Raw genomic sequence first — 17,379 nt, 5'->3', positions numbered from 1 at the left:
CTAAGCAATGCGACAATGCTGATTTGGGTGTCTTTTATTCTATAGATGTTGATTTGGGTGAGGTAGTTACAATTTAATTTAAACTGAATAAAAAATTAATTTTATTCAAATTAAATAAAATTACTACAAGAGGATATTTATTTAATTATAGGGGAAAGTTAATTACTCTGTTCTAATTTTATTAATTAGTAATTAATAGCTGAGAAATGTTATTTGCTGCGATTTTGCTTCATTTGCTCTGTTGTGTTGATAATAAGAAATGGCGGAATTTGTGGAAGCAGATAACACGGAAGCCATCATCACCAGAATCGAGCACAAGTCTCGCAAAATCGAAAGCTTACTCAAACAGTAGCATCTGATTCTACCTACTTTCTTACAGATTATCGGGTCTTTTTTGTGATTTTTTTTTTCTTTTTGCTGGAATTATAGGTATAAACCAGTGGAAGCTTTGAAGACAGCTCTCGAAGGGTCTCCTCCCAAGACCAAGGACGAGCGTTGTAAGGTTATATACTTGAATGATTTCCTTTTATATTATCGAGTAGATGTGATTTTGTTGAGAATTGATGAATTGGTTTTGCTATTGTTCATCTTATGTGATACAAGATTCTTACGTAGTATATGTGAATTTATAGATTTAGTTATTTTTTGGCTGTGGGTTTTGGAATTTTTGATTATATATGATTTGACATTCTCACGTAGATGTGAATTTCTTTTAATAGTGCTGCTTTAGATGATTTTTCGAATGCCAAGTTTGGGACTTCATCGAATATCTTCGATTCGTATTTCAATTAGTGCATATATGGTTTCATTTGATAATCTAAGATAGCTATAAATTAGTTGGCATTATCACGTTTGATTTATGTGTTTGTTGTTGTTGGTCTTGTGTAGTTTGGGGGGAAAGTATATTGATTCATCTTTTTTTTTCGTGTTAATTTCTTAAGTCCTGCAAATTGGATAGTGGTGCATCGGGCGATAATGGCAATAAAAGATGTGGATAACTTGTTCTCTTCTCTCGATCCCGAGTACTATGACATTCTAATGAAGTAAGTCATTCTCCCTTTTCTTCGCTCTGTTGGCCTTTTCTGTGCATTTTTTTTCAGACATTTATGCTTTGTGGCCGTAAAATTTTTTTGAATAGTGATTTTCTTGATGATTGATGCTATGATGAATTGGTATAAAATTTTCATTCTAAATTTCTGGGTTGCTATGTTAGGGATTATTCCATGACAGTTTCTGAAAATGCTCAATTTATTTCAATTGTAGATTTGCCTGGGAGTATCTTGTCTTGAGGATTTACAGGCTGTTTGGTTCATATGGAAATAGAATAAAACATTATACTTGGAGAGTATTCTATGATGTATGATATTGTTGCTATGCAATCGTACAATTTTGATACTGCAGCATTTGTATCACTTAGCAATTGTCTCTTCGGAAAAAAATAACTCACAGTACGTTTTGAATTAATTTTTTTGATCTCAATAACAAACTTGACTGGAGGATATTTGAATATATTTGTGGTAGTTACCCTGATAATAAAAAAAAATTAATTTGTAGTAGAGAGACAAGGCGACAGTGAGGACTCCTAACTTTTGTGCTGAATAGACTGATGAATGCGTGCTAGCTGCTACAGGAACAAGTTTTTATGGCCGTGTGTCATTTGGCCTTCAAATATTTGTGTAAGAAAGTAGATATCTAGGTTAGACAATTAGGCTAATTTTTATTGTGAAGGGCATATGTTTTTTACATTTGAAATTCCCAACAGAAAATTTTATGACTGTAATCTGGTTTATATCGAACAGATATTGTTGAAATTTGGCGTCACCTAGGGTCGGAATTGCATCACAAAAATCACAAGGCCTAAAAATCTATAAAATTGTGTATAACTAAAACGCCAAGTCAAAATGCTGGATGACTTCATATTAACTGCTTATATCTGGAGGATTTTATATTATCTTCTACCTTTCTTATATCTGATAAATTAATGAAACTGATTACTAAAGTTTTAATTATATCCATACTGAAGTGCTAACAGGTTTTTTCGTGTAAAGAGATTGGAGGTTTTCTCTCTCCAAATTTTTTGCATTTGGTTTGTGTTTACAGCTCTTATTCGTTTGTTATATAACTTAAAAACACTGCTAATCTATAAAACAGAACGAAAATTATTCTTGAAAAGAGAGTCATTATTCCTTTACGAGTTGATAATTGAAAGGCAGAAATTCACTATTACTCGTCGAAGTCGTGGAGCTGACACGTGCAATTTATTTTTACAACTAAGGGACTGTGATTTTGTTGCCAATACATTTACAGAATGTAAGTAGAGGTCCCCAACACCATTGAAGGGCTGGGCAGGTGTATGTTATAATATCGAATTTTGGTAGTGCTAGTTTTCCACTTCTTCCGATCAATATACACCTGATCAGTGGTCTTGACTTCATGGCAGATGATATTGATATCTTTTTTGTGTTACATCTCAATAATGTGCAATTGTTGCCGTTGTTTTATTTAGTTGCTGTATACCATTATTTTTTTGGTTGGGATATGAGAGAAACCTGCAATATTTTTTATAGATATTTATATCGAGGTTTGTCCACCGGAGATCGACCCACCTGCGATCAATGCTTAAGAATTCATGAAAAACTGACGGAGAGAGCTGGTTTGGGATGCATTTTGCGATCTCTCGCTGACAAAGTAAACACTGTTTAGACGCCAAATACCCTGATGTTGGTTGACATGTATTTAATGCACAAACACTCTTCACTTTGAATTTAAATCTTCTGTTGTCACGAGTTTGTGTTGAAGTTTAAGATTCATCATTTTCACTCTTGACATAATCTTCACTTGATGTTTACTCTATTGTGGCGTCATACTAACAAAGCTATTTTGAGTAGTTTGAGGTTTTAGCAGACACACACCAATTAGATTAGAATGTATCTCAAATTGTAATACAAAATGCTCAGGCATGTGTATATTTGTTAATTGTAACAATTTCAATCATATATTATATCCACTTGCTAAGGGATAAAAATTAAGGGTCAATTACGTGTTTTTGCCACTCAAGTTGAAGCTAAGTCAATCCGAATAGCAAACTTAGGAGTTTGAATATAATAGGTTTTTCTTTTATTATTAATTTCAAAAAAATATTTTAAAATAGTGTGTATGGTAGCGTTTTGCAGTAATAGTGTTTTTGGAGTATTACTGTAAATCGCCACTATTTGTGACGGACCTTGCAAATATTGTAGGGTCCAGCTGCGATTGATACTACATCTTTTCACTACATTACAACATCAGTTGTAGGTGTAAGCAGACGCTGCATGTTCAATAATTTTATCGAAATTTGCTCAAATATTTATTATATTTAAAGCGTATGAAGAGTAAAATAATCAAACAAAAAAGAAAAACAAGTATTTGTCAATACAAAAACAAGTATTTGTTATATGAAAAGTAAGATTGATTTTTTTTATTTTGTACGTATATTAAATATTGTATTATTATTTTTATTTATGCTTAATAACTTTTTAATTTTTATTTTTTATGTATTATTTCATTTCTTATTAGAATATTTTGTACTAATTTATTATTTTGACAACTTATTCCAGAATGACAGAAAATCGAAGTTCAGAAGATCCTAGTATTCTCTATTTACAAGCAACACATATGTCATCAACAATTTGATGATATCGTAAGAGTTAAGAGATTAGACAATCTTGTTTGAATGTTATATGTTAGAAATTATTTACACAATTGTATCATTACATACTTAAACCATATGAGATTTTATGGGGTTTTACAATGTGGTTTTTGAGTATTTGACAATCATTAGATTATCGTTCTTGTTGAATGACATCGACGCGAGACACACATATTTCATTTTAGATGTGGTAAAGCAACTGTCACATTACAAGATATTTCGATAATTTGGGGTCTAACAATTGATGGTGACCAGGTGACTGGAATAGATGTTTCACATATAGTTGATCAATGACAACATATATGTCTCGACTTGTTGGGATTTGCGTCATCATCATCGTATTTTAAAGGTGGTAATTTGTATATGATCGCATTACATGATCAATGCATTTCTACCATTTGGAAGAAGAAATTTCGGATACATGGAAAATTTAAATAAACTAGTAGAATAATTTTGGATTGAAGAAATGTAAGGAAGAAAGAAATACGGGGCAAATAAATTTAGAAATTTGTGAAGGTTTTGAATATAACGAACAAAAATAAGAATATATTATTTATATATGAATAATGGATTTCAGTTCCGGGTATCACGCTGAGTAGCGTCTGTCGATTCTTTAAGAGGACACTGCAAAATACTTTTGCCACATCCGCTATTGCCCGTGGCGTTTGTAGTATTACTGCAAAACGCCTCTAGCCATAATATTTTTAAAATTATTAATTAAAAAAACCGAAATATAATTGTGGTCGTGTAAGTCATGAATGAATGAATTAAAGTTCAAATAGTACTTAGTATTTATAAAGTCGAAACTAGGTACTTTGTATGGTAAGACTTCTGACATGACAATAAATTTAGTATGGAAATGTTTTCAGTATGATAATAAGTTACCATGACTATTAGATTATATTGATCTTTCGTTATCTCGTAAATTCAAATAGCATATCATTGCCTTTTATGATTCTTTTCTTATCATGGAAGATTAGTTCAAGAGTTTTATACAAATATGACTTTATTCATCTTCGTTCAGATATCTATCCGGGTCAGAGAGCTCTTAACCTGGATGCTCGGTAACCCTATGCTCCGCTATTTAATAACAGAGTGCATGGATGTTTAGACTTTACATGACAGAAATATTCCCAAACAAATAGAAAAATGAGTCAGACCATGTGTAGGTTGAGTCTTCTACTTTGGTCCTAATTGTATTTAATACGGACCCGTTACTTTGATTAATGGGCTACAAAGCTCGGATCGGAGTCAGATCCGAGTTTGGTTGGGTTTATGGGGATCAAAATATATTATAAATCTTCTAATTAATCTAATATTGGAGTATATAGTTTGTCGATCATTTTTCAAACTTGATAAATTATAATCAAATTAATTATAAATTTGTAGTTAATATGCAAAATAAGCAATAAGCAACTAAACAAGTTTTGCTGGCAGCGCACTATTTTTTAAGTTTTGGGGCAAAATTTCTGTCCAACCTCTAGCATTCAAAGCAATGACCGACTGACTATGCTCCTCCGGCTCGCTACCGCCACCATCGCCGCCACGACCACCGTTATCTCCGTCTTCACCATTACAGTGTCTCGCCACTTCTCCACCACCTCGACGCTGCCGAAACCCTTCTCAAATTTCCCATGGAGGCACAGGTCTAAAGTCATTCGAGAAGCACAAACAGCCCTCATCGACTACCTGCACACAACTCGCTCCATGCCCTTCGCCTACGCGGAGAATATAGCCACTAGTTCCCCTCATTCTCTCTGTAAAATTGTCTCCAAAATTCCCTTTTCACCTTCTACTTTCTCCAAGACATTTCAGCGTTTCCTCAGGTACCATCCCGTTAATGAGCTTGATCTTTTCTTGGAAAGTATTGGCTTAAATGTTGATGAAAATGGAAATCCTCTGTCTTGTATGCTTGCTAAGAACTTCTTTCTTTCTGATTGTAAGCAATTTGATTCTGCCTGTGCTCTTGCGGGGATTGGTTTTCCTTGGTGTAAACTTGGTTTGTTGTGTAGAGAGGAATGCTTGATCTTCGATTTCGATAAATGTGTTTTGAAAAGGAGGTTTAATGATATTAAAGATGGTTATGGGCTTAGTAGTGTTAATGTGATTGGTATTTGCTTGGTGTGGCCTCGAGTTTTGTCTGGTGAGATGGATGATTTGTTGGAGGATATGAAAATTGCGTTTGTTGATTACGGTCTAGCTGATTCTGTGGAGGATACTGTGGATGCTATGCTCGAGGTTTGCAGAAAAATTCGGGTGATTTATGACTTGGGTTGTGAATTTGGAAATGTTGGTGAGTTGATAGGGAAGAGTAAAGGGGTTCTTGTTGATTACTCAGAAGAGGCTTTGGTAAGAAAGATAGAATATTTTTGTAAATTGAATGTTAGGAAGAATGAAATTGGGCTCTTTCTTCTCTCTAGAAGTGAAATTTTCGGTTTTGATATGGAGAAACGGGTGATTTCGGTGAAGGGATTTTTGGAGCACTTTGGATTGAGAGGAAAGGATTTGACATCTCTTGAGCAGAAGTGCCCTCATGTTTTTGGTAGGAATAAAATAGCGAATCTGCCCAATGTCATGAGGTCATTAGATCTTGGGGAGTGGTTCTTTGAGAAAATGAAAAATGGGGATCATTCTTTGTTTGGTACCTACACTCTTCGCCATTCGGAAGAGGGCTTGGACGAGATTTATGAAAACAACTTGATAAAAATACAAGCTAAAAGAACGCACTTCCACTCAATGGGTAAGCTGAATTTCCTTCATAGCATAGGGTTTGGAGAGAATAAGTTTGCGGTGAAAGCCTTTGTTCAATTAAACAGCAGCGGCAGCCAACTTCAGCAACGGTTTAATTATCTTCTTGACTGTGGAATCGAATATTCTAGCCTTTGTGCAATGGTGAAGCACGCTAATATTCTTAACCAGCAAGAAACAGTTCTTAAACAAAAGCTTGATTTCCTTTGCAGAGATATGGGATCCTCTTTTCAGTATCTCGATGTTTTCCCGGGATATCTGTGTTACGACTTAGAGAAAAGAATCAGACCGAGATATGAATTACATAAGTGGCTTGTGGAAGAGGGCTTTTGTGAAAAAGATTATTCCATCTCAACCATAGTAGCCACGAGTGAGAAAACATTTCATGCTCGAATTTCTCGTATCTGCAGCGACAAAGTTTCTAAAGAGCTCATTAATCAGAGATTGCAAGCAACCTGCCTCTGGAATTCAGTCCCTTAAAGCCGCTGTCTTGATGACATATTGCTGCCAGGGACACAATTTTGTTCATATTGCTTGGAGTATATCTAACCACGGACGTGCAAGTACAGTTGGAAGCCAACTTAGTTGAAAATGGTTTTGGTCGATTTGGTTCATAAATCTGGGTTTTTCCATATTGTCACGAGCTATGTTCGTGGGTAAGATGTTTGAGTTGTGTAATATGCCTGAATCATCTGTCTTCATCTTCTTTGGCAGCCTGCACTTGCAGCCATGATGCTGATGGTTTCGTGCACTCAAGTTTAGAGGCTGCACTGTAAATAATAAGGGGGGGTATGCATGTTAGATTTTGCTTCCTATTTATGTAACATAGCTCCGCACTTCCGTGCTCGTAATATGGGTTGATTATGTTAAAAATGATTTTAAAGTACAGTATATCCAACACTAAACTTTATGAACGATCGATCCCCGTGTCTTGCTTCGAATTTCAGTTGAATGCTGATGAAAATGAGGTCCTCTTGCCCCTTCTCCCCCACAAAAAAGTATGGATCTTTTGCCTGTTCAGTAGATTTCTACCCAATGGATCAACTGTCGTTTGTACCTGTCACTGTCAACATATGGGTGTTTCCTTTTAATCTTCCTGCGTTTTACATGTTTGGATATTTCTTAAAAAATTGTGATTAGGGGTAGGCGTTCCGGTTCGGCTAATTGATTAGGAAACTATGAATCATTTTTCTAGTGATACAAGCACTCCCTAAAATAATAACGAATTATATAAATTACAACGGGATTGATATTTTGGTTGGTTTCTTGTTAGACGATTTGTGAGATGAATCGATCCGATCTATATTTTAAGTTAAAACTAATATTTTTTGCATGAAAATGATATTTTTTTACGAGTGTAGTAGATCCATCTCGCAAAATTAATTCGTGAAACGGTTTCATATGACCTTTTCATATGACCTTCAAAAACTTATTCTTAGACTTGACTTTTAACATTTACTGTGTTATGTAATAAAATTACATCAACTTAATTATTTCATATTTTCTTTACGCTAAAATTCCCTTTCATCAGTCCTAGCCTTTGTTGACCTTTTCTATTCTATTCCATTTCATTGATTCATTATTTATTTAGATGGTTTTAAGGTTTTAATTTCGTTGATCTTCTACTTTGCTTTACTTGACAATTAGCCTCTAAATTTAGAGCTTGTTGATGAAATTGATCAAATAAGAAAATTAACAACGCCAAAGTTATTGAAGAAAATTTTTATAAAGATTGTTGACATTCTCTCATTAATGGTAATTATTTTCTCCTACTAGTTTTTATTTTATTTTTTTTCTTGCTTCTCTGGAATAATTTATTGTTATTGAAATTTGAGCAGGTCTCTTGTGAGACAGTTTCACGAATATTTATCTGCGAGACGGGTCAACCTTACCGATATTCACAATAAAAAGTAATACTCTTAACATAAAAAATAATAATTTTTCATAGATGACCCAAATAAGAGATTTGTCTCACAAAATACGATCAGTGAGATCGTCTCACACAAGTTTTTGCCTTGAGAGATTTTTCTGAAATTTTTAACTTGAAAGGTAATGGTAATAAAATCTTCTATCTAACTATTATAATATTTGCCTTTTTACATTTGAGTCCATATTCCACACTCCATGGATTTGATTTTGAAAAACATTCATCGGTGAAGAATAAAAATTTGAATACAACGTAATGTCCGAGGGCCCAATTTTTAAATTCAATTTATGTCGAGAAATTGTGAAATCAGGTAAATGAATTACAGATTGTCCTAAATTAAAATCAATCGAAGTCCAAAGTACAATAACTATTTTCAAATTCAAAACCTTTTATCCAAAAAGGGAATGCCTATTCATAGTTTTCCTCGAAACCATCGGATTCTTTGTTCAACAAGATGTACTTCAAGCCAACTTGACCTTCGGGTAAACCAGTAAAGTCTCCAGCTTTGAATGACTCGTTTTCATCTAAGAAGATCGGTCTACGCAAGTGCGAATACGCGCAATAATCAACTTCGCATACCATATCCACGTCCTCCACGAATTTGGTAACCGCGCATCCAACTCCTTCGCCTGAGAGAAAATGTGGTGATGAATAAATATGCAGAGGTGGGAGGGCATACAAATGTACCTAGCTATTTGCCTGTGTTTACCATGAGTCACAAATAACAAGTTCTCTGAATGATATTTATCAGCAAGAGACCTGATGACATGAAGATATCGAGCCCTGGCGACTCCTACCGGCTCTTCCCATTTTGGTAGCTGCACTTTAAAAATGAAATCATTTTGAGCACAAGACAAAACAAAAGTGCGCGTAAAATCGCTACCTCCTCATAGACCTGTTCGACACTATGATCAACTGTGCCAGTGGGTAAAGCTGATTCACACTTTGAGATTTCGAAACTAAACATTCCATCATTGGGAGCAACATTTCGTCGAATGGCTATGTGATTAAACATCTCGCACAGCCCGTATTCTATAGAGACCTGGAGAATATTTTCAGAAAGAATCAAGCCATGCTCGAGAACAGATTGCTACGAGCCATGGAGGGCCGGCGAAGGAAATGATGCGAAGCATTTTCGAGTCATCCGAATAGATTAGCAAAGCACTCAACTCAACATTTGTTGACAAGAAACTATCAATGCTAAAACAAATTTCAATACCCTTTTTCACAACTTTGATAAACAATCCTAAACTGGAAATGCCTCAATATCAAAATATTATTTTGATCGTTTTTGAAAAGTCCTCCAAGAAAATTCTCCCATTCGGAATCAAGACGCTTCTCAAGAAAAACAATCCGCGTGAAAGTTTACACTACATGATTAAATGAAAACTTGTCTGTTGATCGTAAATTTACATCATGAAGGACCCACAAATTTGATCGAATGCCGTCTTGTAAAGTAACTATAAATAAAATTGTTTTTCTGATCCAATTTTTTTTTTTTTTTTTTTTTGGGAAAAAAATCGAGGCTGGTCAATGGGAAAATCGATCTTCTGGTAATAAAACATAATAGATTTAGTTTGTCCTATGGAACTTGCAACTAAAACTCCATGACAAAAGACAAAAATTCACAGCAGACAGCTAGCTCCAATGGTTTCACAACAAAAGAAATTAGCTCGATCGGCTTCTAACCTTGATTTTGGAGGTACCATTTACATTGTCAATGGAGTCTCTACGCTTATCGGTGACGGCCAACAGTCCAGAGACGACTCCGTTGGCGGTTTCCAGGCATCGGAGAAATGGGGAGACAAATACTCTCTGAACCGGGAATCCAAGCTTACTTGGTATACTACGACCCGTGAAAAAGGCCCGATCCCTGCCGGAATCGTTAAGCGGAGGGTCCCATGGCCGCGCCGCCGTCGTGATCCAGGCCGGGTCGGAGTTGTCTAGCCTGTCTCCATGCCGCATAACCACCACGTTTTGAAACAACTTAGGTGGTTTTGGGTAGCCTTCCATAGTCTCACGTGGAATTCTAAGAGAGACAACGACGTCGTTTTGGTGACAATTAACAAACAGCCTTCCGCCTATCCTCCATTTCTTCATTTTTTTCGAAAACCGCGAGCAATTTGCAGTTCTCCTCCTATTTTTTAATTAATTACAAAATTACTCAAATTTTCATTCAATAAAAAACATCTTAAAAATTTATTGAACTCCATAATTTCAAATAACTGAATTCAAGTTCACAGGAGAATCTGTATCCAAGTACACACATACTTTTATGTAATGTTCTCACGAGTCAATTTTGTGAGACGAAACCACTCGTAAAAAAATATTATTTTTTATGATAAAAATATTAATTATCATTGTAAATATGAATAAAGTTAACTCGTTTCACGGATAAATATAAGTTTTCATATTGAAGTTGCCGAAAACTAGTAATTCGGTGTAAAATAAGGAGCAACAGGTGCACGAAGAGCAATGATCTAGATTGACATCCTATTGATGGACACGGAGATCGACAAAATAGGTGAATAATATAATATATCAAAACTATAAATATATGTATGTCTTAATTCCCCGATTCTTGTTTTAATATAACCTACCTTATTCGATATTGATCTATAATTTGTTGTTATTGAAAATTAATAGATAATATTTAAAAATTAGAACTATAATAAAAAAATTAGAAATAAAATTGAAATTCAACCGATAATATATTTACTCTAAATAGTATTTTTTTTATTATATTTTATTCATTTATAGTAATGACTTAAAAACTTTATTTTTTTAAGTTAATTTAAATCAACCGATATTATAAATAGGAAAATGATTCAAATTACATAGCAAAAATGATAATTTTGAAATCAATAAGAAAAAAACAATCTATTAGTCACAAAATTTCAATCATAAATCAAGTCTTAACGTTAGATTAAAAAATAAACAAGCAGTGTTTATTTTTAGAAACAAAATTATTAAGGCAAAAACTTGTGTGAGACGGTCTCACGGGTCGTATTTTGTGAGACATATATCTTATTTGGGTCATCCATAAAAAAAATTACTTTTTATGCTAAGAGTATTATTTTTTATTGTGAATATCGGTAGGATTGACCTCACAGATAAAGATTCGTTAGACAGTATCACAAAAGAGCTACTCAATTATTAAATATGTTTTTTTTATATAGTAGAAATGTTGAAAACTTGCATTAAATATAGTTTTTGGGTGTAATAAATTATACTATAGTTAAGAAATAGAAGTGCAGTTCTGGCAGGGCCGATCCTAACAATATTTGGGCCTGAGTCTAACTTTTAAAAACAGGCATTTGAATCATAATGTGTGTTCATATTTTTTTAAGTTTTATAGCAATTTTTCAAATTAAATAAATACGTCAAAGACAATATAAAAAACTAAATGAATAAAAATATCAAACATGTCCAAAATGATCACTAAAAAATAACCCGCTTAACAGTTTTAGAGCTAAAAATACTAATCAAGTTTCTCAATCGATAACATAGCCAAGTTGATCGGAGAAAAGTTTTGATGAGCTTTAACTTTGAGAAACTTCGCTCTGCACTTGCTACTGTGACCGTGACTGTTAACAAGATTTTATAAGCAATATGAGCATTTGGGAAACACTCATCCATTTTCTTCAAGTAATTAAATACATCAATGGCCGATTTTGCTTCTCTTGGTAATGAACACCTCAAGAATGTCAACTCCGAAAATAGATCATCTACATTAACCTTTTTCATATACAGATAGAAACTACAAGGAAAGTAAATACCGAGGCAGACAAATAGCTCGTACGAAGAAAGAGAACTTGTCATACGTGGGGCGAAACAGAAAACATGAGCAAACAAAGACAAAAGAGTCTGAGAAAGACTCGTGACCAAAATTTCGAGAAAAAAACACTTTGAATTAAAACAGAAAATATACTACACATTGAAAGCCGGATAAGCATTACATCCACCAAAATTTCAGTCAAAAGCGTAGAATATAGATACCACATAAAGCCCCGAAGAAAGTAAAAAACTACAATAAAAATTAGAAGCCTGAACAAAACAAGTACGAGAAAATAGACTTACAACTCCTCACGAGTCTTTCAATCAAACCTAGAGACGACGCAGCGACTGGAGTCGACTAAGGCTTGTCTGCAGATGAATATTGGGGAAGATTGAGAAATAAATCGATAACAGGCTAAGCAAGTTCCATTGAATAAATACTTGGTTTAGGGTTATCTAGTAACTAGTATTATATATAATAATTTTTTTAAAAAAATTTTGGGCCCCAAAAAAGAGATGGGTCTGAGTCATTGGACTCATTTGCCTCTTAATAAACACGGCCCTGAGTTCTGGGGTAATATTATTTTAAGACATAGAGAAAACAATTAATTGAACTTTTTGCTAGAAATTTAAAATTAAGTATAATTCGTAAATTATGGATTGGAAATAACGCCACCCATAATATAGATATAAAATGAAAATTTTATTATGATTATTATTAAAATATTAAAAAAAAATACAACACAAGACATGGATACCTAGAATCATAAAAACACAACATCAATTATTTTTCATTAATATATAAATTAATAAATTGCGATTTTTATCATGTTGCGATTTTGATAATTTAAATTGTCAAAATTTAGTTTTAATCAACTATCACTTTTTTTGTATGCAATTACCATCATTTTCATGCATGATGCAATGACTTATCACCAACTTCGGTTGATGTGTTGTATATATCATCTCAACACTCCCGTGGATAAAAAATGCAGTATGAACAAACTTGAAAACCAAAATCACAAATAAGCAAACATAAAACTTGTGACGTCCCCACTAATAACTTAGATTCACACCAAATAAAAGGTAAGGATAATTTAAGAAAATTTACAGTATAAGGACGAGAAATTGAAATTGAAATTAACTTGCAAATTATATTAATCCAATGTGACCACAAGCATAAAAAATTAGAGAATATATGTTCATTCAGAAATAATTTTATGGATTTATAATTTTTTTTGACGAAGGACATATGATCCCATGTTTGGACTATATATGTCTATTTTGATGAAAGGAATTCATTTAAAAAAACAATTGAGTTTGTGTAGGATATTTAATCCAAGTCTTTCTTGTTGTTGTTTAGTATATCTTGAAAACCTGAAGATGACAAATGAAATCTATAATAAATTGAGAGTTGAGATAAGTGTTGAACATTCTCTCGTTAAGAAGAATTTGTCTCGTCTTGGTGCTTCAGTTTATGACGATCATCTTCCAAAATATAACAACTCCTCTTGCAAATACAACGTAATAATTTTCAAGAACAATGATCAGAAATGAAATGTGTTATCTTTTTAGTAAAAATAAATAGAAGATAGGCAATATGAGTGCAATGGTTTTCAGAAGAATCTGATGCAAAAGTCTAATGTTAATATTTGATCATGTGTGTGTGTATCTATATATCAATACGTAAGGACTCGTTGTTTCATCAATGAGGTGTCCCTTCATTCAAAACTCAGATGAAAACCTTCAAATAACACAATTTGGATGTAAAACATCATGAAAACTCGCAATTTTTTCTCAACAAAAGCCACCATGCGCCTAGACGCACTCAGATCCGGCCCGTTCGAAACGGGTATGGTATGGGGAAGAAAGTGCATTGATTCGGATAACGGATCTTATAAAATGACATCAGGTTTTAATTATAAATGAAAATTAATTAAAAAATGAAACGGGTATGGCATGGGGAAGAAAGTGTGTTGCTTGTGGCTAGGGTGGGCTCGTTAAGTCACTCTCTTGGCATAGACTTAAGTTTTATCGGATCGGAACGGATATTTAGACAGATATCGAGTCCTAATGGACCCGACTCGTACCGAACTCATTGGCATTTCAACTCTAGCGTACATGGTATATGTTAATTCAAGTGGCAAAGATGCATAATTAGAAATGATCCAATGGATGGACCAAAGCTAACAATAATCAAGTAATCTAGATTTTATAATGAATTACGTTTATCTTTAAAAAAAATTAAAAATTTATTGTGAAAATTTTTAGTGGAGAAATGGTGAAAATGACAAGCATACATAGTAAACTTCAATATCGGTTTTGTTGTCTCAACAACAAAAGGGAATATCTGTCAAACGTTGGCAACATGCCCACAAAGCATCTGGGAACCTGGCTCTAGCTATTTATTTTAATTTTTCTTATAAATTTATATACTTTTATAAATTGAATTAATCCAAAAGAAAAGAAAAAATATTTCGACCCTCAATTAGATTTTTAATTTCAACCTCCACGTAAAAAAAAATTGTTCTAATGTTGGTTGGATATCCTCGGTAAGAAATTGATTGCGGAATTTTGTGTCTGATTTTTAGAAATTTAATTTTTTTCCTGAAATGTCGACATAACGTCGAATTATTGCTGATACATCCAGCATCATGTTAATATGACAATAGAAAACTAAAGTACAAAATAAACCAATTTATTACATTAATATCTGTTTTTGACTAATCTAGTACCAAAATCCAATTTATGTCAATTTAAAAGACGAAAATCGTTATCGACATATAGACTTTTTATTTTTTTTTTAGGTTTACACAATTGATAAGAGTCAGTGTAGTAGAGCCTAAAATATTAAACCACTTGAGTACCAAATATATATATATATATAATATCAATTGAATCTTTGTATCCTTGGATTCCAATGTAGTCGAATTTAACTTTTGTGTTGCATTAATTAAATTATTTTCATTAAGATTGGATAGTTTTCTCGACATTTAGTGATGAACGTACAACAAAGATCAATTTTTTTCCTACTATTATTTGTGAATATCCAAATATGTTCATAAAATAAAATATAATAAACACAACAATAATTTTCATTTTATGATTCATTTTCTCTGTGTTGCATTTGGATTGATGAATTTGAAATTCATGGATTTAAAATGTATTCAAATGTATATTTAGAGAAGTGAGATAATATAGTTCAAATTCACTACTTGCATGTTTACATAGTGTTTTATGTTAATGATGATGAATTTCAAATTAACTCAATAATGGAGACATTTAAAATCAATTCTACTTTTTGTAAGTAATGTACAAATAAGTAAGATATGAGTTTAATATTTCATCTATTGTTTCATTGTTAACAATAAAACATAATCGAAATTCATAGATTTCAAATTCATCTATCTAAACGCAACCTTAATTTATTTAGGTTAAACAAAGATAATAGATTTGATATTTCTATTTGAAATACATATTTCTCAAATCCATGATCCAAAATTAGCCTAAAGATGCGGTGGATCGAAAAATTTGGAATGAAATGAATTTTAAACCCAATATTTAATTTTATTACACTCGTTTAGTAGTTATTTTGAATTTGATGAACTAGGAATTCCTCATTTAATTTTCATTTTTTTTTGGTGAAATTGTTAAATAATTGGTATAAATTATTTAAATTTTCCTAAAATAAAGTTATTTGAAATCTATCCCTTGAACCATTCTCTCAAATCCAGATATAAACCTCCTTTCACACCATCCTGAATTTTAAGAGAATTTGAATAAAAGTTGAATTTCTAGAACGAAATTGATACCCTTGGAGGTCGGTTTGGCCCAGATCAGCCTAATCTCGGTAGCCCAGATGGATGTAGGCCCAATATTCATAAAGTCCAATAAGGTCATCTTCATAACAGGACCCGGCAGGAGGTCACCTCATTCACACGAAGCTGGTAGGAGGTCATGCGGTAGGTCATCTCGGTCAACCTTCCATGTGTCTGTAATCTCACCAATCAGGAGATGGTTGACCTCCACCGTCGACCTCCCCGTCTGTGTTATCGTGTCGATTGAGAATGTTTCGGCCGAGCTCCCACAGTATCCAGATTGTAGACGGACTGCTGCCTAGGAGAGCTCCCACTCATACATTAATGGGTAGCCTGCAGAAATAAAGCCCAAAAATGTAAAGCCCGCGAAGAATTAATTTAATCTCGTCCAAGATTATGAGAATCCAGACCTACAAAATCAGGACTTTATTCTTCTCTTATAAATATCAGGTTGATTCATTGTTTATGCATTCATATATTTACTCACTCTACAAATATCATTCTCTCATTTTTTTATTCTCTGACTTGAGCGTCGGAGGGGCTATGCAGGAACAATGTTTCGGTTCTCTTCTAACGTTCTTGTTTATGCTTCCAGATTTTGAAAGTCTGATCCGAGCTCCCCAAGTGAAGATCCGACCTCCCAGCTACCATCCCGGATTTCAGCAACATCAGAAATTATCTTACTCGGGAAATTATTTTTCTATATTTTTTATTTTTTTGATCTTCTATTTGTCCCATAATGATTCAATGGAAGAAGCTATGCGTGCTAAATTCTTGTCACTAAGCAATGTCTTTCTTGTCTCCATTGAGGCCATGGTTTATGAACCTTGAGTCCCACCACCCACTTCAAAGATCCTCACACTTGCACAAAAGCAACACCAACCCCTTAATTGGAAACCCCCCATTGATTCGTCCACTTTCGCCACGTCGATATAAATCGAGCTCATGCTACACCGAATGATCTCGTAGATATTTTACAATATTAGCGACTCGCGATACGAGCCACGTATAATTTTACATAAAACCCATTAAAAACAAATATCCTACAGACCATAAATGTACATGTACTCGAGATTTATTTCGTTTCATACAAGATCGAGTCGACCTATGTTTATATTTTCGAATTAATTAATGTAATAATGGCAGCATATGTTTCCATATGATGCTCACACATAGTTGGGAATGAAATCATCAGATTCCTCATTAGACGGCCCGAGGTGAAGGGAATATATTATGTGAGCCCTTCTAATTTGTTTGTCCCATTGCTCATCATAGGATTCCATCGGACCTTTTGGGTATCAAATTAAAAAATTAAAGTGACAACACACTTTGATTTATTTCGTAAAATTTCTTATTAATTATTTTTTCTTAATTTCTAAAAATTAACTTATGTACATAAAAATAAAATAATACTCAAGGGG

The 17,379-nt window shown here is 33.4% G+C and overlaps 3 protein-coding genes across 6 annotated transcripts; 2 read left to right on the top strand and 1 right to left on the bottom strand.

The window, feature by feature from the left end:
• Positions 1-194: 194 nt before the first annotated feature.
• LOC142539452 (actin-related protein 2/3 complex subunit 5A) lies at positions 195-2,900 on the top strand. The gene is made up of 4 exons (XM_075644930.1): positions 195-348; positions 430-503; positions 944-1,043; positions 2,568-2,900. Exons 1-4 carry the CDS (start codon positions 260-262, stop codon positions 2,701-2,703), a joined length of 399 nt encoding a protein of 132 aa, XP_075501045.1. The 5' UTR covers positions 195-259; the 3' UTR covers positions 2,704-2,900.
• A 2,219-nt stretch (positions 2,901-5,119) lies between these two features.
• LOC142539451 (transcription termination factor MTEF18, mitochondrial) lies at positions 5,120-7,223 on the top strand. Its single transcript, XM_075644929.1, is given in 2 exon segments — positions 5,120-6,840; positions 6,842-7,223. Coding segments are annotated over 2 exon segments (1,827 nt in total). The 5' UTR covers positions 5,120-5,197; the 3' UTR covers positions 7,026-7,223.
• A 1,396-nt stretch (positions 7,224-8,619) lies between these two features.
• Positions 8,620-10,472, bottom strand: LOC142539450 (uncharacterized). Of its 4 annotated transcripts, none has more exons than XM_075644924.1 (4): positions 10,053-10,472; positions 9,247-9,405; positions 9,073-9,181; positions 8,620-8,992 (listed from the first exon to the last, which is right to left on the bottom strand). In XM_075644924.1, exons 1-4 carry the CDS (start codon positions 10,461-10,463, stop codon positions 8,772-8,774), a joined length of 900 nt encoding a protein of 299 aa, XP_075501039.1. In that variant the 5' UTR covers positions 10,464-10,472; the 3' UTR covers positions 8,620-8,771. The 4 variants fall into 4 exon arrangements, with proteins under 4 accessions (XP_075501039.1, XP_075501041.1, XP_075501040.1 ...); XM_075644926.1 differs by having other exon boundaries at positions 9,123-9,181; XM_075644925.1 differs by having other exon boundaries at positions 9,259-9,405.
• Positions 10,473-17,379: the final 6,907 nt, after the last annotated feature.

The sequence above is a fragment of the Primulina tabacum genome, chromosome 3 (genome assembly GCF_025594145.1).
Source record: "Primulina tabacum isolate GXHZ01 chromosome 3, ASM2559414v2, whole genome shotgun sequence".
In the NCBI taxonomy this organism is placed as follows: Eukaryota; Viridiplantae; Streptophyta; class Magnoliopsida; order Lamiales; family Gesneriaceae; genus Primulina; species Primulina tabacum.
This window is presented reverse-complemented; position numbering and strand designations above follow the sequence as displayed.

Excerpts from the sequence above, each read along its gene's own strand:
- LOC142539450 (XM_075644924.1), bottom strand. The coding sequence starts at position 10,463 with ATGAAGAAATGGAGGATAGGCGGAAGGCTGTTTGTTAATTGTCACCAA. Across the intron at positions 9,406-10,052 it reads ATGGTACCTCCAAAATCAAG|GTCTCTATAGAATACGGGCT; the intron begins GTTAGAAGCCGA and ends AATATTCTCCAG. Across the intron at positions 8,993-9,072 it reads CTTGTTATTTGTGACTCATG|GCGAAGGAGTTGGATGCGCG; the intron begins GTAAACACAGGC and ends ATTTTCTCTCAG.
- LOC142539452 (XM_075644930.1), top strand. The coding sequence starts at position 260 with ATGGCGGAATTTGTGGAAGCAGATAACACGGAAGCCATCATCACCAGA. Across the intron at positions 349-429 it reads ATCGAAAGCTTACTCAAACA|GTATAAACCAGTGGAAGCTT; the intron begins GTAGCATCTGAT and ends CTGGAATTATAG. Across the intron at positions 1,044-2,567 it reads TACTATGACATTCTAATGAA|ATATTTATATCGAGGTTTGT; the intron begins GTAAGTCATTCT and ends TATTTTTTATAG.